The 24,773-nt window shown below is 39.4% G+C and overlaps 1 protein-coding gene across 1 annotated transcript in view; it reads left to right on the top strand.

Moving 5' to 3' along the window:
• Positions 1–10,444: 10,444 nt before the first annotated feature.
• The window catches only part of LOC130076368 (glucagon-like peptide 2 receptor), a 17,763-nt gene continuing 3,434 nt past the window's right edge, over positions 10,445–24,773 (top strand). The window contains exons 1-12 of the mRNA XM_056241431.1: positions 10,445–10,501; positions 12,940–13,036; positions 13,115–13,219; positions 14,968–15,089; positions 15,165–15,271; positions 16,249–16,405; positions 18,258–18,417; positions 18,717–18,777; positions 19,938–20,004; positions 21,785–21,873; positions 22,995–23,133; positions 23,203–23,244. Of these exons, the coding sequence (XP_056097406.1) occupies positions 10,445–10,501; positions 12,940–13,036; positions 13,115–13,219; positions 14,968–15,089; positions 15,165–15,271; positions 16,249–16,405; positions 18,258–18,417; positions 18,717–18,777; positions 19,938–20,004; positions 21,785–21,873; positions 22,995–23,133; positions 23,203–23,244 (1,203 nt within the window). The remainder of the gene's footprint in view (positions 10,502–12,939; positions 13,037–13,114; positions 13,220–14,967; positions 15,090–15,164; positions 15,272–16,248; positions 16,406–18,257; positions 18,418–18,716; positions 18,778–19,937; positions 20,005–21,784; positions 21,874–22,994; positions 23,134–23,202; positions 23,245–24,773) is intronic.

Here is a 24,773-nt window from a genome sequence, read left to right as displayed (position 1 = left end):
AATGCGAGTTTATTAGAACGATTCATTGCTCATAAGAGTCATTTGTTAGTGAATCGAACTTCACAGTCGCGCTCTCGGTTTGTCTTTGCTTTCAGCTCGTGCTGCTTTGAGAACGAGAAGCGAAACGCTTTCTATGATCAAGTCTTGCCAGAAATATGTATATGAAACTGAAGCCCACCAACAAACTGTAATGTCCATCTTTCTGACATGGCATCCACTCGACCCAATGTAAACCGCTGCGGATTCACGTTTACTCAGGTAAGCTGGTCAACCGAGTTTCACTTGCTTTCACACTAACCAATTAAACAAACCAACACCAAACTAATGCTATGGATATGGATATTGCTTCGCTTCAGAAGGCCTTTATTAACCCCTGGAGTCTTCCAAACATCAGGGCTTCAAAATATCGGGAACCATTCCCTCCCATTATAAAGCTGAAGAGCCAGGATATGTTTTTTCGTGCTGGGCAACGATTAATCGCATCCAAAATAAAAGTTTGTTTACATAATAGCTATATGTGTGTGTACTGTGCATAATTATTTTGTGTATATAAATACAAACACATGCATGTATATATTTAAGACATAATTGCATATACTGTGTATATATATTTATATTATATATAAATATATATATTTTTATATATAAACAATAATTTTTTCTTTAACATACATGCATGTGTGTGTATATATACCAATTAATAATACACAGTAGTACACACACACATATATTATAAACACAAACTTTTATTTTGCATGTGATTAATCGTTGCCCAGCACTATTTTTAATATAACTCTGAATGTGTTTGGGTGAAAGAAGCAAGTCATATAAACCTCTGGTGAAGAATGCTTTCTAATGCGGCTAATCCTATTTGGGAAATGCAATAGTGTGTTTTGTTTTTGCTGTTGGAGTAAATGGGAAAGCAAAAATGTTATTTGCCACAGTCTCTCATTAATCTCCATTGAAGTTGACCCTGTTATAGTTTATATTCCACATTCCAAACCGGTAAATGTGAAAATGCTGCATGAGGCTATTATATCGTGCTCTATATATCAAGAGATATTTCAGTGAAGCGCTGGTTGATTGTAACCACAGAAACGGCTCATGAAGAAGGAGATGTAGAGGACCTGTGCCCTGCGGTGATCTGGAGCGTGTTGTTGACCGAGACCGGACACACTGTTCAGAAGCTTGTTTGTTTTTCCCACTTGTGTTGGGCATATACATACGGTGGTCTGTGTGTGTGTGTGTGTGTGTCGACTCTCTCTCTGCTCGGAGAATGTAAACAAAAGAGCCAAACACGTGAGCAGAGATTCGCCGTTCTGTGCACTCATACTGGTGAGAATTATGATTACATTATCGATCACAGGCATTCACAAGCTTCATTTCTAGACTCTTGAAAATAAAGGTTCCAAAAGGGTGTCCTGTTTTCATCACAGCTAATAAAAACTTAATAAAAACGTTTTGCTAATGTTCCCATTAAAGGATTAGTTCACCTCAAAATGAAAATGTCCTAATAATTTACTCACCCCAATGCCATCCAAGATATCCATGTCTTTCTTTCCTCAGTGGAAGAGAAAATACGTTTTTTGAGGCAAACATTTCTGGATTTTTCTTTGAATATGGACTTCAATGGCAACCAACGTTTTGAAGAACAAATCAATGCAGTTTCAAAGGTCTGAGAAGCGCTTTAACCGGCCGTGCACGATCAGCTGAGGAAGAGTGTTATCTAGCCAAACGATTGGTCATTAAAAAATATATATATACTTTTTAACTACAATTGTTGGGATTGAGCTGGTCTGCAACGCGCCACGTCATCACGCTGAAAGGTCACGCTCGATGAGATTTAAACACCCAGGATACGCACACGTAAGGACCATTTTAAACAATAATATAAATATGTCATTCAACATACAATACAATTTGAACTATCCTCCTTCGCACGGTCGCGCTGTAAACAGTGGGCGGTGCTTCGTTAAAGGTTCTTCATGGAACCACAGATGCCAATTAAGAGCCTTATTTTTAAGAGTGTAAAGAAATGAGCAATTCAAGCCATTTTCTGTCTGACATGAATCTGTAAAACTGGCCACATCATTAGTGTGGTATTATAAACACACACGGATAGCAGTTGCCATGCCTCTCCTCTCGGCTCACCTGCAGCTGGAGTGGAAAGAGGTCGAAATCACAACACACACACACCGCATTTTAATGACATTACGGGCCAAACTATTTATGCATCTATCATGCAACCTATTTACATTTCCCAGATACCACCTGTCCAGAGAGCCAAACACACTTTAACCCATTTACAGCTGGCCGTAAACAGTTTGAAACAGATTCCCCCCAACAGAGTCCTGTGTTTACCAAGCGTTAAGGATGATAAAGCTGAGACCTCAGGAATATTTTACTCAAGGCACCAAAACTTGCATAACTTCATTTAAAAAAGCAATGCATCACAGAGCCAACAATATTGGTAACACACAATACCAGGGTTATTAGACAACTAGATTAGGAAGTGAGGAGAAATGCAGACATATTGCATTATTATTATTATTATTATTAATGTACAGGACAGAGAGGCCAACACTGCATCACAGAGAGTTTTCTGTTGATTGGCAGAATGAAATGGAGAGATGCAGAGATGTCCCTGTAAACCTGTGGTAAGGAATCTTTCTGTTTACACATGATGTTCTTCCTCGAAAGAGTTGAAGAACTGCACGCCGGTTTCTTTATGCGAGCGTCAGCAAACATGTCTTTCTCTTAACAGCAGGAGATCTCCTCTCTAAATCCCCACAGTTCCCGAGGTTTCTGTGTGTCCAGTTTGAGGGATCGAGCGGTCCGAGTGCTTTCCTTCTGTTCTTGCACAACCTTTGAAGAGCTTTAGATGGTCGTCTTGATGAGCTGAAGAACAGATGCTGGCGCTCACCATGAGCTTCTGCTGGTCAGACATTATTACTGTGCTTTGCTCACTTGATCAGCATTGACGGTTCCACGAAGAACCTGTACGGGGTTTAGGCCGCGTCCACACTACTGCGTTTTCATTTAAAAACGGAGACCTTTTGCTACGTTTGCACCTCCCGTCCACACTGAAACGGCAAAAACGGAGACCCAAAATGGACGACTTTAGAAACGCTGCCGATCCGGTTTTCGTTTTGAATCTCCGGAGGGCGTTTTAGTGTAGACGGGTCAAAACGGAGGACTTTAGAAACGATGACGTAGTAGAGGCTCACGCTCGGCTCTGTGATTGGGTGTCATCAGTCATGGCATATATCTTTGCTAGCAGCTGTTGTACAAGTAAATTCTGCATTTGACAACGCTATAACGGCCTACATGCGCCGGAGTCAAGCTATTATTCGAGCGATCTGTGACAATTCCCGTGTGCAGCGGCGGCGTTGACCGTACATGAGCGTCGGTTTGGGGTTAACCCAGAGCATGGTGGGATCATTTTATCAATGAAGTTGTGTTTACACCGGCACGCGCATGCCCAGTGTTGGTGAATGGTCACGTGATCCGCGTTTTCAGTCGTTTTAATGTGGACGGAGATCAATTGTAATACGCAGCTAAAACGCTGGTGTGGACGGAGATCGTATTCGTTTTAATTCTCCGTTTCTAAACTAAAACGCAGTAGTGTGGATGGGGCCTCAGTGATCCAGTTTTGATTCCCCGAAGAACCTTTCAGAAGTTCTTAAAAGAACCATTTTTTCTTAGTGTAATGAACATTTTAATAATCTGAAAAACCTTTAAAAGATTCTGTGGATGTTAAAGATTCTTCATGGAACCATTGATGCCAGTAAAGAGCCTTTATTTTTAAAAGTGTGGAACGTTTCCATCGGACAAAAAGTTAAAATGTTCTTTTTACAGTTCCGCTGTTAGTCAATAATTGTATCCCTTAAAACTCACCATATTTGAAACTCAGTGACATTTTTAAGCGTTTTTTCCTTGAAAAGAAATTCTGCATGCCTTAAAATATCTTGAATGTAACTCGACACCCTCGCCTCATTTAGTATGCACGGTTCTATGAATATGCAAATGAGCCCCGCCTCCACTCACTCCCTCAGCTCAGAGATCCACTGGTTGACGATCACACGTTGATCTGATTGGTTACAAGGTCGTTTGTGACGTCAGAAACACCAGCGATTTCAAACCGTGTTTTTGAGACTGTCTTTGGTTCACTGCAGTTTTAAGCAGAAAATACTCAGCAATGCTGTCGACTTATGAACTTACACATGGTGTGTCTTAAAGCATATTAAAATTGACATATAAACAACACTAAAAGCTGGATTTTCTCCACAGGGAACTCTTCAGAACTGTTCATTGGATAAATGGTACTTTCATGGAATTGCTCAATTAATTTTTAGAAGCATTATTATATTATATAACAATAATAATTATTGTAAAAGATTGTCAAAAAGAGTGTCTGCAAATATGATAGAAAGATTGCCTCATTCAATTTAAGGATGGAAATATGGACATTTTAATTTCAATAAAAGTAAAATTAAAGAATAAACAGTTCGGTTTCAGTATCTTGTTCATTATACAGTATCAGTAGTAAATTAATATGTACAGAGCTGAGACTTTATACAGAAAATTAAGTGATTATTTTAATATCATCCATCAATATTAAACTGGTTATCGTGAATGGATGAATGAATGAACGGACGCCAAGTTTCAAAATGCAGCTTATAAAGCGATTCAGTCAGATTTACTGAAAGTGCTGTGTGTGTGTGTGTGTGTGTGTGTGTGTGTGTGTGTGTGCGTGTGTGTGTGTGTGTGTGTGTGTGTGTGTGTGTGTGTGTGTGTGTGTGTGTGTGTGTGTGTGTGTGTGTGTGTGTGTGTGTGCGTGTGTGCGTGTGTGTGTGTGTGTGTCGCTGTGTGTAGAACAGATGTCTTCTTCAAACAATGGCCTCATATATTTTATGTTACTTCTTAATAGCCTATATTGTGAAATATTATTTTGATAAATAGGACTATAACGCTTTTCCAACGAGTCTCCGGTGTGTTCAGCGCTACGATCGGCAAAACTAAGTTTAGTGCCAGAACGTTATATTTACGGTTCAGTGTTTAATAAACGCAGCGAACAGGGGACGCTCTTTAATAATAATAATAATAATAATTCATTACATTTATATAGCGCTTTAAGGTTCTCTCAAAGTTATGATCAAACGTTCTTCAGTAACATTAATAGAACGTTCGTTCAAAATTATCTGCTCTTTAATAATGTTCTCAAAAACATTGATTATGGCGAGTTCGATGGTAAACATTATTTTAATTGACATTATTTTTCTAACTTAAGTTAAAAAAGAATACTTACCCACCTAACAACAATAGGTTGATATTTTGTGTTGATATGTTGAAAAATACGTTTTGATAATGTTCATGTTAAGTTTTGATAATGTTCATGTTAAGTTATGAAAAAGTTATTTCTGAATGTTCTCTGAATGTTGAAAACATCAAATTTTTTGAACGTTAAATAACATTATTGGTTATGTGAACATGATCAAACTTTAAACATTATGGAATGTTACTTTAGAATCTTCTCTGAAACAATAGCAGCATTTAAAAAACGTCCAACTTTAACATAAGAAAAAATGTTCCATGAATGATGTATAAATAATGTTTTTGTGCTGATGTTTTGAGAATATTATTAAAAACCAGATAACTTTGAACAAACGTTATATTAATGTTACTGAAGAACATTAGTTCATAACTTGACCGTTCCCTGTTATCTATTAGTGGCATTTAATGTCCGGTGTGTGTGTGTGTGTGTGTGTTGGTGTTAATGCAGTCATTTATCTCAGTGATGTTGTGTAGAAGAGCATGAAGTCACACACACTCACACACACTGCCCTGCTCATGATGGGAATTAAAGAGCCTGGAAACGGTCCAACACGCGTGATTTATGAGCGAGTCGAGTGTGATACGTGCTTCTCCTCACAGCGCTCCGGTCTGGATGTTCGGTACAATATTATATATATATATATATTTCTTGGAAGTATTGATGAAATAAAATGGTTCATGCTCCACTGAGCTATAGTAACTAAATATTTGATATGCAATCTTTAAGATTTTTTACGATTTTGAAAGAGTCTCTTCTGCTCACCAAGGCTGCATTTATTAAATGCAATAAAAATAGTGAAATATTATTCCAGTGTAAATCATCTGTTTTCTATGTGAATATACACTCTCCTAAAGGATTATTAGGAACACCACACTAATACTGTGTTTGACCCCCTTTCACCTTCAGAACTGCCTTAATTCTACGTGCCATTGATTCAACAAGGTGCTGAAAGCATTCTTTAGAAATGTTGGCCCATATTGATAGGATAGCATCTTGCAGTTGATGGAGATTTGTGGGATGCACATCCAGGGCACGAAGCTCCCGTTCCACCACATCCCAAAGATGCTCTATTGGGTTGAGATCTGGTGACTGTGGGGCCATTTTAGTACAGTGAACTCATTGTCATGTTCAAGAAACCAATTTGAAATGATTCGAACTTTGTGACATGGTGCATTATCCTGCTGGAAGTAGCCATCAGAGGATGGGGACATGGTGGCCATAAAGGGATGGACATGGTCAGAAACAATGCTCAGGTAGGCCGTGGCATTTAAACGATGCCCAATTGGCACTAAGGGGCCTAAAGTGTGCCAAGAAAACATCCCCCACACCATTACACCACCACCACCAGCCTGCACAGTGGTAACAAGGCATGATGGATCCATGTTCTCATTCTGTTTACGCCAAATTCTGACTCTACCATCTGAATGTCTCAACAGAAATCGAGACTCATCAGACCAGGCAACATTTCTCCAGTCTTCAACTGTCCAATGTTGGTGAGCTCTTGCAAATTGTAGCCTCTTTTTCCTATTTGTAGTGGAGATGAGTGGTACCCGGTGGAGTCTTCTGCTGTTGTAGCCCATCCGCCTCAAGGTTGTGCGTGTTGTGGCTTCACAAATGCTTTGCTGCATACCTCGGCTGTAATGAGTGGTTATTTCAGTCAAAGTTGCTCTTCTATCAGCTTGAATCAGTCGGCCCATTCTCCTCTGACGTCTAGCATCAACAAGGCATTTTCGCCCACAGGACTGCCGCATACTGGATGTTTTTCCCTTTTCACACCATTCTTTGTAAACCCTAGAAATGGTTGTGCGGGAAAATCCCAGTAACTGAGCAGATTGTGAAATACTCAGAACGGCCCGTCTGGCACCAACAACCATGCCACGCTCAAAATTGCTTAAATCACCTTTCTTTCCCATTCTGACATTCAGTTTGGAGTTCAGGAGATTGTCTTGACCAGGACCACACCCCTAAATGCATTGAAGCAACTGCCATGTGATTGGTTGATTAGATAATTGCATTAATGAGAAATTGAACAGGTGTTCCTAATAATCCTTTAGGTGAGTGTATAGTAAAGTGTAATTTATTCCTGTGATCAAAGCAGAATTTTCAGCATCATTACTCCAGTCTTCAGTGTCACATGATCCTTCAGAAATGTTTGTGGAAACTGTGATTCATTCAGAAGTTTGGGTTTGCAAATATTTTTTTAAATAAAGAAATTAATATTGTATTCAGTAAGGATGCATTATATTGTCAAAAATAAATACATTTATAATGTTACAAAAGATTCTATTTTAAATAAATGCTGTTCTTTTGAACTTTCTATTCATCAAAGAATCCTGAAAAATAAAATGTATCACGGTTTCACAAAAATATTAAGTGTGTTCAACACTGATAATAATCATAAATGTTTGTTGAGCATCAGATCCTCATATTAGAGTGATTTCTGAAGGATCATGTGACACTGAAGACTGGAGTAATGATGCTGAAAATAGTGTATGTGAGTGTGTGTGTGTACGTGAGTGCGTGCATGCGTGTGTGTGCGTGTGTGTGTGTGTGTGTGTGTGCGCATGCATGTGAGTGTTTGAGTGTGTGTGTGTGTGTACGTGAGTGCGTGCATGCGTGTGTGTGCGTGTGTGTGTGTGTGTGTGTGTGTGTGTGTGTGTGCGCATGCATGTAAGTGTGTGAGTGTGTGTGTGTGTGTGTGTGTGTGTGCCCATGCATGTGAGTGTTTGAGTGTGTGTGTGTGTGTGTGTGTGCGCATGCATGTGAGTGTTTGAGTGTGTGTGTGTGTACGTGAGTGCGTGCATGCGTGTGTGTGTGTGTGTGTGTGTGTGTGCGTGTGTGTGTGTGTGTGCGCATGCATGTGAGTGTTTGAGTGTGTGTGTGTGTGTGTGTGTGTGTGTCCTCAGTGATCAGGTCTAGCTGGTATTGCAGTGATGTAACGCTCAGTTGTGTGTGTGTCTGTCTGTGTGTGTGTGTGTGTGTGTGTGTGTGTGTCTGTGTGTGTGTGTCTGTGTGTGTGTCCTCATTGATCAGGTCTAGCTGGTATTGCAGTGATGTAACGCTCAGTTGTGTGTGTGTGAGTGTGTGTGTGTGTGTGTGTGTGTCTGTGTGTGTGTCCTCATTGATCAGGTCTAGCTGGTATTGCAGTGATGTAACGCTCAGTTGTGTGTGTGTGTGTGTGTGTGTGTGTGTGTGTGTGTGTGTGTGTGTGTGTTGTGTGTGTTTATGATCTCTTCTCTTGTATATGTGTGTGTCTCCTCTTGACCCTGCGAGAGAGATCATGAGAACTCTCCAGTTTCAGACTGTCAGACGGCACGGGTCTCATGATCATCTCCAGCGCAGGATCGAACCCTCATCACTCGAGCGGAGAGTTCGCTCATTAAACCAATCGTAAGATGCTAAAGTCACAGAGATCATCATTTACCAGCTTCTAAATCTGAGAGATTCTGGCCTTACATGTAGTTCATCTTTAACTCTGCGTAATTCATTCTCCATTGGTGTAATTCAACTCCTTTGCAAAGTGATTAAGAAATGCGTTCTTTATTTCTCTTCTAAAGAGATTTAGAGATTTGAGAAGAAGATGGTGTTTTAATATCTGCATAATGTGCATGTAAAGTTTTAAAAACAGCTAAATGCATGCGTTTTCATCCCAGTTAATTAATTCCCATTTAGTTAATGCATCATAATTGAGTTCCTGATGAGAACATTAGCTGGTCTTGTTATTAGTGATGACACATGATGGCGGTGTAGTGAACGCTGACGCGCTGCAGAAGGCCTCGCTCTTTATGACTGTCGGCTTTATTTATTAGCTTTATTTGACAGTCCGAAGACGAGCCTTTACATGATCAGTCCCTCATAATACTGATTTATTGTGATAGAAGCAGATTAGCCAGTTGTTATTGGCACTTCCCATAAAAGCATGTGGTCCGGCTGCTATTACTGCGTTTAATGACGCTCATAAACGTGCGACTTTTATTGGATGACCGGAAGCTGAGACCGGCTGTATTGTTTTCTTTTAGACAACTTCAGTCAACAAGCTCAACATTCACAAGCTCTATCTGTGCATTTATTATTGTGTAAAGTGCATTAAGAAGCTCCTTTTAAAGGTGCTATATAAACTAAAGTTTATTATTATTATTAAGTTATTGCAAAAATCTTTCTTCAATTTATGGGAAATTTATCATTTCCTTTAGACTGACTTTGTTCCTGCTAATGTTTTAATTTAGGGAATTTTTGTTTTGTTTAATTTTTATGTCATTTAATAATTACACAAATCTCCCATATTTTAGTATCATGTTAAAATTCAAAAATATCATTAAAAAAACATCTTATATAATATAGTTTCATCCCTTGAATATTTTCTGAAGATTAAACACTTTTTCTGGTTAGTGAATTCCAGATTAAATAATAAATACATTAATATAATAAATAATAATCTGTTAAATGAGTAAATGTTGAAAAATAAAAGCTGACTTCCTTTTCAGACCCTGTTGCCCTATTTATTTATTTATTTATTTGTTTTATTGTTGTTATAAATCCATGTGAAGTGTTTTTTGTTTTTTGCTCTGGTATTTTATATTTTGAATTTGACTGATTAAAAACATGTCCGTATAGAAGATTTAGGGGTTCCATCACTTTATGGACTTAGTTTTAATTATTTTTTAAATAGTTTTATGAATTAAACACCATGTAAATATGCTTTCTCAGTAGAAAATACTTGAAATAACCCATTAAATATGAAAGAATTGTTTAATAGTTTTAGACATGTCTTAGATGCTTTTGTCATGAAGAGTTCTTCAAATGGAGTCGAGAAGTTTATATGGAGCCTTGTGGTTTTATAGTTTTGAGGATCAGATTATGAAGTCTTGCTGATGTTGTTTCCAGAAGCCGGAGCGTGAGCCGATCACAGAGAGCTGGAGGAGATCGGGGAAACTCTGCCTCTTCTTCTTCCTCTCAGGAGCTGATGCTGATTGGCTGGAGAGCGTCGACTCGTGAGTGAACGACACACACGCGCTCAGTTCATCCGCGTTCTCTCAGCTCCTCCACTCGGGAAGGCCAGGGATTATGAGTGTCGGGAAGGTTGGGTTGTGGACATGTGAATATTGAGCCATGCTGATGGAGCTTGTGCTGCGCTCTTCCCTCACGGCGCTTCTCTACAGCTCTCAGGTCAGTTCATGATCTCCACACACACACACACACACACACACACTTCAGTCGGAAGAACTGCTCCACACACACACTTACACACAAGTCAAAACACTGAAAACAAGCTGTGCATGAGACAGAAATGACGGGTACATTAATAAGTTATTGCAAGAATCTTTCTTCAATTTATGGGACATTTATCCTTTCATTTAGAGTGAATTTGCAACTTTTCTGGGGTTTTTCAAACTATGTGTTATGTCATTTCTGTAACACTTTACAATAAGGGTCATTAGGTAATGTATTAACTAACATGTACTAACAATGAGAAATACATTTGTTATTTATTAATCTTTGTTAATGTTAGTTAATAATAATCCAGCTGTTCATGTTAGTTCACAGTGCAGTAACTAATGTTAACTAATACAACCTTTGATTTTAATAACGTATTAGTGAATGTTGAAATTAATATGAACTAAGATTAATAAATGCTGATGAAGTATTGTTCATTATTAGCTCATGTTCACTAATGAACCTTATTGTAAAGTGTTGTCTAATGTAATATGTAATTATTTGTGAAATTTACCTGCGATTTCTGAGTGAAAGTTGTTTGAAAGTTAATCCTACACCAATTTTATTTCAGTGTAGTAGTTAGATGTTTAAAAGTAGCTTGAAATCGATAATATAAAATAATAGTATTAGTAATTTTTATATAGGAAAAACTTTACATTGCAGTACATTTTACTATAAAGTAGTATATTTCTGTTTTTATATTTTAAAATGTTAAATAAAAAATATGTAAAACATGTTTAATTCAGCATTTCTTTGCAAGTAATGTCTAGTAAAAATAGTTTTCTAGTAAAAACTCAACTAGTTAGTTAAAAAAGTAACTTGAAGAAGATCACATAATAGCATATTTAGTAATATTAGTGCATTAAAAAGTTCATTAACAATAGCCAGACCACTAAAATAAGATGTTAATAATAATAAAAAAGTGATTCTATAATTTTAGTTAATGATCATTTCAACATGAACAGTTTATTCACTGACATTATCAAAGATTAATTACTGTAACAAATGCTCATTAATATGAGTTCCTGCATTAACCAGCGTTCACTAAAGACTTTATTGTAAAGGGTTATCAGATATCAGACACATGTTGTTGTTTAACCGCTCGTATATAACGCCACAGGCCGACGTGATGAATCTCTCCAGGTTACGAGCTTCGAGAGGAGTGTGCGGCAGACGAGACGATGTGAGCTTGATTTGTGTAGAAGCTCGAGCATTCGTGACGTTCACAGAAACGTGGACAGATCTTCAGAAACTCTCATTTATCTGCAGTTAGATCAGTTTGGACGTGTGCGACTGCGCTCTGATCTGTGTGAAGTGTCGAGGTGAATCTAAGAGTGCTGAGCTTTTATTTCAAAGACGTTTTGCAATTAAAAAGATGAATCAATACACACAGAAACGTGCATGTCACTTTCACAACTGTGTCATCATACGCGGTCTGGTTTTGTGCAATCTTTGAGAGTTCAGCAGAATTACAGTAGAAGGTCATAACTCTCCCCGTCTCGCCATATTTATAGCATTTTTTAACATCGAGGTGAAAGTTTGAGTAAATGTTGAATATCAGATTATGCCGAATCAGTTCACAGAGCATCGCATATCATAACCCAGAAGTGAAATGTTTGTCCTGTAAATGCTTTATATTTGTCCGATCAGGATGGCGGTGTTCATATATAATACTGAGTTATTTTAAACGCTCTACTTTAGACTATAAGTTACTGTGCAATGCCAACTAACTAGAAAATGAACAGACTGTGAGGTTAGGCTTCACGCTAGTAGAAAAAGCTGACATGTAAATGTTAAAATAAACTGTGTTTAAGCAGAGACAATACTTGCAAAGTTACTTATAGTCTGAAGTTGACCTTGAATAATCGAGTATAGCATATATTTACAGATAGAAATGAATATTATGTAGCATGAATCTACAATATAAGTTGTGTTAATATAGTAAAAGCACTTGTAGTTGTACTTCAACATAGCAGAGACACATCTGTGTGTTAAAGTGAGCGACTCCAATGCATTTCTCACTCTAAACTGATGTTCAGGAGTTGGCATTGTAAAATGGGAAGAATGTAAATATTGATCTGTTCATTGAAGATGTTTAATATCAGCCTCACACCGCTCTGGAATCATTAATTGTGTCCTGATAAAAGCTGGAAGTCTTCTATAGACGACGTAATGTTGCCGACAAGAAGCTCGGTTTAGTTTGAACAGTGTTTAAGCATTTATTAACACTGCCATCTTGTGTTTGGACACGTGCCATCAGCTCTCATCCACACACACACACACACACACACACACACACACACACACACACACACACACACACACACACACACACACACACACACACACACACACAGCAGTAAACCTCATGTTTATGTTGATCTGTGAAGGTCATGGGCTCCATGCTGGACGATCTGATCTATAAACGCGGGGAATATCAGGAGAACTGCACACGGTTCCTGAAAGCCACTTTGCCGACTGGAACTGGTGAGTGAAGCTGCTGGGAGGAGATGTCATATTTTAATAATGTTTGCTATGGAAGTCATTGTACGAATCACTCCGCAGGAATCTTCTGCAACGGGACATTTGACGTGTTTGCGTGCTGGCCTCACTCATCTCCCGGGATCGTGTCCGTCCCCTGTCCTCCGTATCTCCCGTGGATCCGAGAAGGTCTCCTGCTTTACTTTTACACGATTTTACACTTTTAACAATTACATTCAAAAAGTTGAAGGGTTCAATAATTTCACGGCATAATATTATTTAATAATACATATATTGAATTTACACTGCCTGTCAATTTTTTTTAAGAAGTATTATAATTTTTCACATTTTTTAACTGTATTTTTTAACAATTAAATGCAGCCTTGGTGTTCTTTCAAAAACATTAGCAAATCGTTATTATTCCAAAATGTTGACGGTAGTGTATAAATAATTTGCTAACACTCAATAAGGTTCATCAGGTAACCATGAGCAATATATTTGTACAGTATTTATTAATCTTTGTTAATGTTAGTTAATAATAATCCAGCTGTTCATGTTAGTTCACAGTGCAGTAACTGATGTTAACTAATACAACCTTTGATTTTAATAACGTATTAGTAAATGTTGAAATTAATATTAACTAAGATTAATAAATGCTGTAGAAGTATTGTTCATTATTAGTTCATGTTCACTACAGGTGAAACTCGAAAAATTAGAATATCGTGCAAAAGTTCAGTATTCAACTTGATTCAAAGTGTGAAACTAATATATTATATAGACTCATTACATGCAAAGTGAGATATTTCAAGCCTTTATTTGTTATAATTGTGATGATTATGGCTTACAGCTTATGAAAACCTTTTCACAATATTCTAATTTTGAATTTGGGGTTTTCATAAGAGCCATAATCATCAACATTATAACAAATAAAGGCTTGAAATATCTCACTTTGCATGTAATGAGTCTATATAATATATTAGTTTCACCTTTTAAAGGATTAGTTCACTTTAAAAAAAACTTTTGCTGATAATTTACTCACCCCCATGTCATCCAAGATGTCCATGTCTTTCTTTCTTCAGTCGAAAAGAAATGAAGGTTTTTGATGAAAACATTCCAGGATTTTTCTCCATATAATGCACTTTGCTGGGCACCAAACGGTCCAAGGTCCAAAAGACAGTTTCAGTGCAAACTGTTCAAAGGGCTTTAAACGACACCAGACGATGAATAATGGTCTTATCAAGCGAAACGATCGCTCATTTAAAAAAGAAATAACAAAGTTTAAGTTTAATAATGTCAAATGCTGGCCTTGCTCTGTTCTGTGATGCACGTTTGTGACTCTCCTGTTCGAACTCGTTCATCAAAATGAACAAATCTTTTTTCGAGTCATTTGGTTCATTTAACGAACGAAAGGAACGAATTGACTCTGAAAAAGATTCGTTCATTTTGATGAACGAGTTCGAACAGGAGAGTCACACAGAACAGAGCAAGGCCAGCATTTGAGCTTATAAAACTTAAACTTTGTTATTTCTTTTTTAAATGAGCGATCGTTTCGCTTGATAAGACCATTATTCATCATCTGGTGTCGTTTAAAGCCCTTTGAACAGTTTGCACTGAAACTGTCTTTTGGACCTTGGACCGTTTGGTGCCCAGTAAAGTGCATTATATGGAGAAAAATCCTGGAATGTTTTCATCAAAAACCTTAATTTCTTTTCGACTGAAGAAAGAAAGACATGGACATCTTGGATGACATGGGGGTGAGTAAACTATCAGCAAAAGTTTTTTTTAAAGTGAACTAATCCTTTAAGTTGAATACTGAACTTTTGCACGATATTCTAATTGTTCGAGTTTCACTTGTAATGAACCTTATTGTAAAGTGTTACCAATAATTTTCTACTTAAGAAACAGTAACACCGTGATAACTGTGTGGTTGTTGTCAGGAGCGGCTGGAAGCGTGTATAAGGAATGCATGATCACCGGCGCCTGGAAAACTGAGGAGAACTCCAGCAGCGTCTGGAGAAACCAGTCCGAGTGCGAAAACCATTATTTTTTCAAGTCTGAGGTGAATATTGCTTCCACACATTAAAGCATGGTCTCCATCATGGCTAGTGTTTACCGTGGCGCCCTGCGCACACAGGAGGAGGAGGTGTTTCGGCAGTCTGTGCTGCGAGTCTTGTCCATCGTCGGATACTCGCTGTCGTTCTCTTCTCTCTGCTTGGCTGTTCTGATCATGAGTCTCCTGAGGTGAGTGAGTTCTGCAGGGCTCAGTGTTGGGTCCCTTTATGTTTCATATAGTAAGAATGTAACTTTAAAGTGCCCCTATGATGCTATTTTAATGTTGTTTTAGCGTCTCCTCTAACAGGTTTACATCATTCCAGCTCAGAAACACTGATTTCCTCATAATCTCCACTGCAGCTTCAGCTCTTTCCTCTCAGTGTCTGAAACGCTTCCATCGAAGACTCAGTCTCTCTAAGCCCCGCCTCTCTGAGAGCTGCTCTGCTCTGATTGGTCAGAACGCTCATTATCATATCTGAATCTCAGCTCTTGATCACAGTGATACGAACAGTAACGATGGCGTGGGTTTCACCGTCTCAATCTCAGAAAACAGCGTCTTCTCGACACGAACAACACGAGCCGAACTCTCCCAGTCTCAGATACACTACAGTGTTTGAGGGCGGAGCTAAGAGACGCTGCTCAGCCAATCAGGACCACAGGCTGGCATTATGCTAATGAGTTACAAACCTACATAGGTCAGACTGGAATTACTGACGACTCGTTTCCGTTCAGAATCGCTTCTTTCTTTTGCGAGACAAAAACTCAATTTATCTGCACTTTGATTTTGAAACATTGCAGAGCTTTTACATTCACAAACAGCTTTATTTCACACTACATGAAAGGTCACATCCCAAAAAAGCATAATATGGGCACTTTAAGATAGTTTGCAAACTTGTTTCCATCTAATAACACTTTAACCACAATCTCACTGGTAAAAGATCATGATTCATGGTCATGCAGATGATAAATGAATCGCTCCTGTTCACGGTGTTTACATTCAACCAATGTTCTCTGTCGAGGACTTGCATGATTAGATTTATCTTTGCATGCATTTCCAGCGCATGTCCGGTCACTCGTCCCGAGCCCAGAGCCGGCTCCAGATATCTGATACTAATTTTATTTGTCCCTAACCCAAGCAATAAACTATTTTTACCTGTTGTTTTCAGGAAGCTTCACTGTACGAGGAACTACATCCACATGAATCTCTTTGTATCGTTCATATTTAGAGCGACAGCCGTAATTACCAAAGAGGTTATATTACAAGTCACGTATACCAACCTTCCCAGGGATGAACTGGGATGGAACAGCTACACAAAATCTGCGGTACAGAAACCTTCATTTGTGTTCGCTTTCACTCCTGTGGTAGCCTGGGAAAACCCAGACAACTTCCGGCAAATTTAGATTTGCTCTGAAAGTTAGTCTGGCAAAGAGCTCATTCAAGCCCATTTCCAATCCGCCGAAATCGCGGCACCAATCAGAAGCGTTGGGGCGGGCTTTACACGATGACGACAGCGCTGGGATTTTGAAGCAGATTTTGTAGCCTACATTACAAAGATGGATGCCGCCGTCGAACATCACTCGTTCCAATCAGCTATCGCGTCTGTTTTAAGCCATTTGAACGTTTCCTTTTAGTTAAAAACCGAGTAAAGAACAACACTCGGAGATGTGTCTCCGCCGCTCTGCATACGTCATCTCCTTCATCGCTCTGATTGGGTTTAGGTCTATCCACGGCGGCCGTTGGTGACGCCCCTCTGGAAATGATTTGTCTATGACGCTTTGCCAGACCATAACTCAGTTACGACTGAGAAAGGTCCGGTTTTAACCAGGCTACTCCTGTGGAGTCACATGGCAAATTATGCCTTTCTTACTGAGCATTTGTGTCTGGTTTCCAGTCCAAATATCAAACATTTCTTAAATCAAGATATTAAGTCTTGTTTTCTGGGGAGTTTGAGTTTTTGCTTAAAACAAGCAAAATGATCCGCCAATGGGGTAAAAAATAATAATCTTGTTTCTTAAGATAATAATTAAGATTATTTTTCTTACCCTAATGGCAGATCATTTTGCTTTTTTAAAGGAGAACTCCGGCGCAAAATGAACCTTTGGTCTAATTACACATTGTTACCTAGTCAACCGTTATCTGAGATTTGTTTTCATGATTATCGAATGTAAATAGTTTTATCTCTAAAAACAGTTTAGCCTATAAAGCTAGTATAACGCTAGTATATTGGGCATTGTGTAATGACAAATAAAAATCGCTTGTTAATACCACTAACAAGGCTCAAAATAGCCCCACACTAACACGGTAGCGTAATGAGGGTCCCTACCTTCAAACCGAAGCATTGAGAACTTTGTCAGTGTCCAGACAGTTTAATAAGAAGATATTTAATACATACAGTCAACTTCGCGTATACAGGCAGGAGCCATCTTTGAAATACAGTCTCTACCAGTCGATCTACGAACGCCGATCCAAGCCTGCTGTTCGCGCTCACCTTATCACAACTTATAGCTCGTTCACATCTCACCAGCGCACTTGGATCGGCGTTCGTAGATCGACTGGTAAAGGCTGTATTTCAAAGATGGCTTCCGCCTGTATACGCGAAGTTGACTGTATGTTTAAAATATCTTCTTATTAAACTGTCTGTACACTTACAAAGTTCTCAATGCTTCGGTTTGAAGGTAGGGACCCTCATTATGCTACCGTGTTAGTGTGGGGCTATTTTGAGCCTTGTTAGTGGTATTAACAAGCGATTTTTATTTGTCATTACACAATGCCCAATATACTAGCGTTATACTAGCTTTATAGGCTAAACTGTTTTTAGAGATAAAACTATTTACATTTGATAATCATGAAAACAAATCTCAGATAACGGTTGACTAGGTAACAATGTGTAATTAGACCAAAGGTTCATTTTGCGCCGGAGTTCTCCTTTAAGCATCAACTCACTTCATTTTGATTAATTCCCCCTTAAACAGGACTTAATATCGTATGTTATTTTACTCATCTAGTAAACGCATCTTGATTTAAGAATGTTTAGATATTTGTACTGGAAACCAGACAGAAATCCTCAGTAAGAACAGCATTGTTTGCAGTGGCACGTCTTACTGTACGCTATTCTGTAGCATTTTCATTGTGTGGATGCACAAAAGATGCAGTAATATAATGTCAACCCTACAGATTTCTTTCCTCTGCAAGGCCTCAAAGGTGTCGCTGGAATATTTTGTGGGCTGTAATTACTTCTGGCTTCTAGTGGAGGCGATCTTCCTGCACACGCTCCTGTTCACGGCGGTGCTGACCCGCAAGAGGCTCCTGAAGAAGTACATGCTCATCGGATGGGGTGCGACTCGGCCTTAATACACAACTATCCTTTCCATTGTCCTTGTCACACATTTAAAGATGACTTTACTTGAAGCCTTTAATGCATTTTAAAGGTATTCATAATGTAAGTTCTAATGCATTTGTATAAATAAATAAATAATTGTAAACAAAGTTAAAATGCTTTATAATTTTTGCATTAAACGGTGGATTACAAGGCATAATTAATGCATTAGACTTTTTATAATGCATCATATACAAAGGCTTTAAGTAAAGTGTTACCATGACTTTATTAATACTTTATTCAACCAACTCATTCAGGAACTCCATTATTGTTCGTGATTCCCTGGACCGTAACCAAAACTTTGTATGAAAATAAAAGGTACGTGCATTTCTTACTTCCCACTTTAAAGAAAGTTTTGCGCGTAATACAGAAAATAATGTGTGTGAGAAGGTGTTGTTTAGCAGAATAACGGAACGATTCACTGAAAGAAAAAATTTGCTAGTACATTTCATAAATAATTACAAAATCTGCAGTTTTAAACTTTGAAATTGATTGATTTGATAAAAAGACTGAAGTTGTACGCTAATTATGTTCATTTGCAACTTGAAAAAATCTTAAAGTCCCCGTGAACCGGAAGTTGCAAACGACTTTTCTCCAGTGTTGTGACGTATTTCCGAGAGAAACGGAATACTAAATGAGGCAAAATGGTGGGCGTGGCTTTTCCCCAACTAGCACCTGATTGGATCTAGAAAAGTAGGTGTTTTCATTCAGCCTGTCTACTGTCAGTTGGAGGGGCGTGATTACGGATGTTAAGCAGACGCCCAAACCGTCAAACCTACGTCATCAGGCAAGGTCCTCCAACGCAGAGGGGAGGGGAAATTTCAGATTTTGATTAAAGATTACGAAGCCCAAAAATTTTTTTGTGTGGATTGACTTGCATGGATGAATTGTTCACCACAAAACGATCAATTTAGGCAAACAAAGTAAGTATGGTCAATTTTGAATTCATGGGGACTTTAAACATAAGGGCTTATTATTAAATTTCTTCACCACAATTAAAATAAATTTTAATTTATTTTAATAAATAGTAAAATAATACTTTACTATAAAGTTTAATTTGTTAACATTGGTTCATGTTAATTATTGTATTAATAACTGTTGAAATCAACATTGACTAATACATGATCATATTTGTTACTATTAGTTAAAGCACTGTGAGCTAACATCAACAACTATATTTTTACTAACATTATTAATGCTTTAAAAAACAGTTCATGTTATCAAACTAATGCATTTACTAATGGCACTTCTTTGTAAAGTGTTTCCATACATTCTTATGCTTATCTGTTATAATTCTAAACTGTTTTAATATATTTTATCACCTTTTTTATTTGTATTATTTTAACTCCTTCTATGTAAAGCATTTTGAATTACCATTGTGCATTAAATGTGCAATATAAATAAACTTGCCTTGCCTATTAATGGTTCTAAGGCTATATCTGCGTAATATAATGCATTGCATGTGTTCTTTTGTAAAGCTGTTGGTTAAATAATATCCGATGGATCTGGTGGATAATCAGAGGCCCGATAACACTGTCAGTGATCGTGAGTAAGATGCCTTATTTCATTACAAATGTCTTGTTTCCGTCATGCAACTGCTGTCTGTAGTGACGCGTGTCCAACACTGGTTTGCATCGCTCTTCTGTCCTGCTGGAGCACTGTCACTGGTGATCCTCGTGCCGTCGCGTCTCATGCTGGTCACGAGCGCAACACGACAGTCACAGTGTGTTACACAGGCGTTCTGCTCCACGCTGTGTTTCATGCTCTTTACTCTTCAGAGCAACAGCGACTCATAAACATACAGTGAAAATGTGCATCACTATAATAAAATCAAAACCTCATTAACACTCAATCCTGCTGAAAAACTAATCATGCACAAGTCAAACGCTGATATCATCATGCACTTCAATGTTGCTTTTACATCTATTTATTCCAGCCCGTTCTCATCCCAAGGAGTCATATACTGACGCTTTGCCAAAGCGTCTATATCCAACGCACATGGCACCCTTTAGCGTCAATATGAGACGCAGATATATGGCGCCTCCTAGTGGTCTAACCCTAACACTGCCCAGACCTAAACCTACCCATAACCGAAGCATGTTAAAGGATTAGTTCACTTTAAAAAAAACTTTTGCTGATAATTTACTTTCCATGTCTTTCTTTCTTCAGTCGAAAAGAAATGAAGGTTTTTGATGAAAACATTCCAGGATTTTTCTCCATATAATGCACTTTGCTGGGCACCAAACGGTCCAAGGTCCAAAAGACAGTTTCAGTGCAAACTGTTCAAAAGGCTTTAAACGACACCAGACGATGAATAAGGGTCTTATCAAGCGAAGCGATCGCTCATTTAAAAAAGAAATAACAAAGTTTAAGTTTAATAATGTCAAATGCCCGCCTTGCTCTGTTCTGTGTGACTCTCCTGTTCGAACTCGTTCATCAAAATGAACAAATCTTTTTTCGAGTCATTTGGTTCATTCAACGAACGAAATGAACGAATTGACTCGGAAAAAGATTCGTTCATTTTGATGAACGAGTTCGAACAGGAGAGTCACACAGAACAGAGCAAGGCGAGCATTTGAGCTTATAAAACTTAAACTTTGTTATTTCTTTTTTAAATGAGCGATCGTTTCGCTTGATAAGACCATTATTCATCGTCTGGTGTCGTTTAAAGCCCTTTGAACAGTTTGCACTGAAACTGTCTTTTGGACCTTGAACCATTTGGTGCCCAGCAAAGTGCATTATATGGAGAAAAATCCTGGAATGTTTTCATCAAAAACCTTAATTTCTTTTCGACTGAAGAAAGAAAGACATGGACATCTTGGATGACATGGGGGTGAGTAAATTATCAGCAAAAGTTTTTTTTAAAGTTAACTAATCCTTTAAGGCCATTGCACACTGAAGTCCGAAATTTTTGCATGCGTTTTTCGTATTCGTGATTCGGTGGCTCTGAATTGTCAAAACTCCATTCAAACTGCTTGAGCTACGGATGAGAAAAACGCAGAAAATCAAACCCAATCCGATTTTTTTTATGACGGACGAAAGTTTCAGAGGCAGTGTGCAAGCGTGAGGTCACTTAACGTGAGGTCGATTTTTTTTTTTAACGTGCGAAAATTTCGGATGCGAATTTCGGACTCGGTGTGCAATGGCCTTTATATTGACGCTAAAGGGTGCCATGTGCATCGGATGTAGACGAAAAGCGTCAGTATATGACGCCTTGGGATGAGAATGCGTTGTTTATTCAGACACTTTGTCTCATTTAGTAAATGTTGGAGTACCTTTTATATGTCTGGAGAAAATTTAATAAAAAAACTTGTTTGTCTTTCAGGTCATTTTCTGCATTTTCCTCAAAATCATCCGACTTTTGCTGTCCAAGTTAAAGGCCGACCAGGTGAAGTTCACGGACTACCGTTACAGGTCAGTCGTGCTCGTCTAGAACTGCTGTTGCTCGTGTGTATAAGAACTAGCGATGCGCTAATCTCTCACACAATGTAACACTGTCCATCAATAAAAGGGTGAAAGAAATACTGACGAGGTCCTGATATTGACGAGGGGGCGGAGAATTCGCATCAGCTGTGTGTGTGTGTGTGTGTTTAGCCATCAAGTGGTATTTCAGACTGGACGTGCTGCGATGAACATAGCTCAGTTCGACAAAACACACAGATCACTTTGGTCTTGTCAATGGGACCATTTGGCAACTTTTTAAAAGTAAACTTTCCATTCAGAATCTTATTGGCATCCATTTCGGCGTCTCGCGCTCGTCACCCACTCAAAACGTAACGTTAACCAACTATTTGGCCGGCTCGCAACAAGTGTGTTTCCGGTCTAGCTTGATCTGGTGCTTTCAGACAGGACCATAGGACAGGACGCAGAATGCGCGGCGCTACGCCAGTTTTCAAAACTTTTTGGATGCCAAAACGTTTCTATTGGCCGCGCTGGTAATCGTCACAGTGGCAAAAGTTGAACTATTTTGAATTTTGACCGCGGTGTGCGCGCCGCTGCTCTTGCGCTTTGGTCGACGAAGCAGCAAAACGTCCTCGTGCGGCGCAAGCCATTGAAATGAATGGGGTTCATAGCGCATGCCGCGTCCGGTGCAAAAGCATGTGAAAAAAACAACAAAGTTTGCAAGGCCAAAAAGACTGTTAATCGCGCGATAAAAAAATTAATTGCGTTAAAATGGGTTTGCGTTAATGCCGTTAATAACGCGTTTAACTGACAGCCCTAGTTTGAATTGCTTGAAATATGATTGGAATCCCTTCAAAAAGGAAAATAGAGTTAAAGTGTGCAAGACTGTCATATCGGCTACATAACATTATCATGAGAACATCATTATAATTGTGTGATTGGGACATGATGAGACTTTCGTTGTTGTAATCAGGCTCTCAAAAATTATATCAAAATTCGGATTTAGATTTATCGGCCAATATATCCGTTATCGGCTTTCAAATATAAAGAGTTATCGGTTATCGGTATCGGCCAAAAATTTTGATTTCGTGCATCCATAATGAAAACTCACACATTTCACACGCTTTGCACAGTTTAGCCAGAGCAACGCTCGTGTTGATTCCTCTGCTCGGGATCCACGAGATCGTCTTCACCATCATCATCGACGAATCAGTGGAAGGAAGCAACCGATACGCTCGAAACTTCGTCCATCTGACCCTGAGCTCGTTCCAGGTGAGCGAACTCCTCGCTTCTCCTCTCCCGACTCAGGACGCCTCTAACGCGAGCTCTGTTCGTCCACAGGGGCTGCTGGTTGCAGTGCTGTACTGCTTCGCAAACGGAGAGGTACGTGTGGGGAAGGCGTTTAGAGAGTGTGAGACAGCGCTGCACGATTAATCACAACTAACATGTAATCGCACTGAAACCGAGTTGGCTTATCGCGATTATGAAATGGCAAAGGCTGTGATTGTTTATGTGCAGCGTGTCAGTGAAGCACGGCTCAGTAAACGCGGCTCACTCTGAAAACACTGAATTTGAGTCGCTTATATAGTGTGTTTGAGAAAGCAACGCGAGACACACATCTTTCCAGACATGAGACGCATTTATGAACCTCTTGTCCAACAAAAGACGACATTTAATAACACGCTTTTCCTGTATGAAAAATATGTGGTGTGTGTGTGTGTCTGTGTGTGAGACGCCCACTAGTGTTCAGAGGGATATGTGGTGTGTGTGTGTGAGACGCCCTCTAGTGTTCAGAGGGATATGTGGTGTGTGTGTGTGAGACGCCCTCTAGTGTTCAGAGGGACATGTGGTGTGTGTGTGTGAGACGCCCTCTAGTGTTCAGAGGGATATGTGGTGTGTGTGAGTGTGTGTGAGATGCCCTCTAGTGTTCAGAGGGATATGTGGTGTGTGTGTGAGTGTGTGAGATGCCCTCTAGTGTTCAGAGGGATATGTGGTGTGTGTGAGTGTGTGTGAGATGCCCTCTAGTGTTCAGAGGGATATGTGGTGTGTGTGTGAGTGTGTGAGATGCCCTCTAGTGTTCAGAGGGATATGTGGTGTGTGTGTGTGTGTGTCAGACGCCCTCTATTGTTCAGAGGGATATGTGGTGTGTGTGTGTGTGTGTGTGTGTGAGACGCCCTCTAGTGTTCAGAGGGATATGTGGTGTGTGTGTGTGTGTGTGAGACGCCCTCTAGTGTTCAGAGGGATATGTGGTGTGTGTGTGTGTGTGTGTGAGACGCCCTCTAGTGTTCAGAGGGATATGTGGTGTGTGTGTGTGTGTGAGACGCCCTCTAGTGTTCAGAGGGATATGTGGTGTGTGTGAGACGCCCTCTAGTGTTCAGAGGGATATGTGGTGTGTGTGTGTGTGTGTGTGTGAGTGTGTGTGAGATGCCCTCTAGTGTTCAGAGGGATATGTGGTGTGTGTGTGAGTGTGTGAGATGCCCTCTAGTGTTCAGAGGGATATGTGGTGTGTGTGGGTGTGTGAGTGTGTGTGAGACGCCCTCTAGTGTTTAGAGGGATATGTGGTGTGTGTGTGTGTGTGAGACGCCCTCTAGTGTTCAGAGGGATATGTGGTGTGTGTGGGTGTGTGAGACGCCCTCTAGTGTTCAGAGGGATATGTGGTGTGTGTGTGAGTGTGTGAGATGCCCTCTAGTGTTCAGAGGGATATGTGGTGTGTGTGGGTGTGTGAGTGTGTGTGAGATGCCCTCTAGTGTTCAGAGGGATATGTGGTGTGTGTGTGTGTGTGTGAGATGCCCTCTAGTGTTCAGAGGGATATGTGGTGTGTGTGTGAGTGTGTGAGATGCCCTCTAGTGTTCAGAGGGATATGTGGTGTGTGTGGGTGTGTGAGTGTGTGTGAGACGCCCTCTAGTGTTCAG

This window comes from Rhinichthys klamathensis, unplaced genomic scaffold (assembly GCF_029890125.1).
Source record: "Rhinichthys klamathensis goyatoka isolate OS25496 unplaced genomic scaffold, OSU_Roscu_1.1 h1tg000642l_1, whole genome shotgun sequence".
NCBI classification, from domain to species: Eukaryota; Metazoa; Chordata; class Actinopteri; order Cypriniformes; family Leuciscidae; genus Rhinichthys; species Rhinichthys klamathensis.
This window is presented reverse-complemented; position numbering and strand designations above follow the sequence as displayed.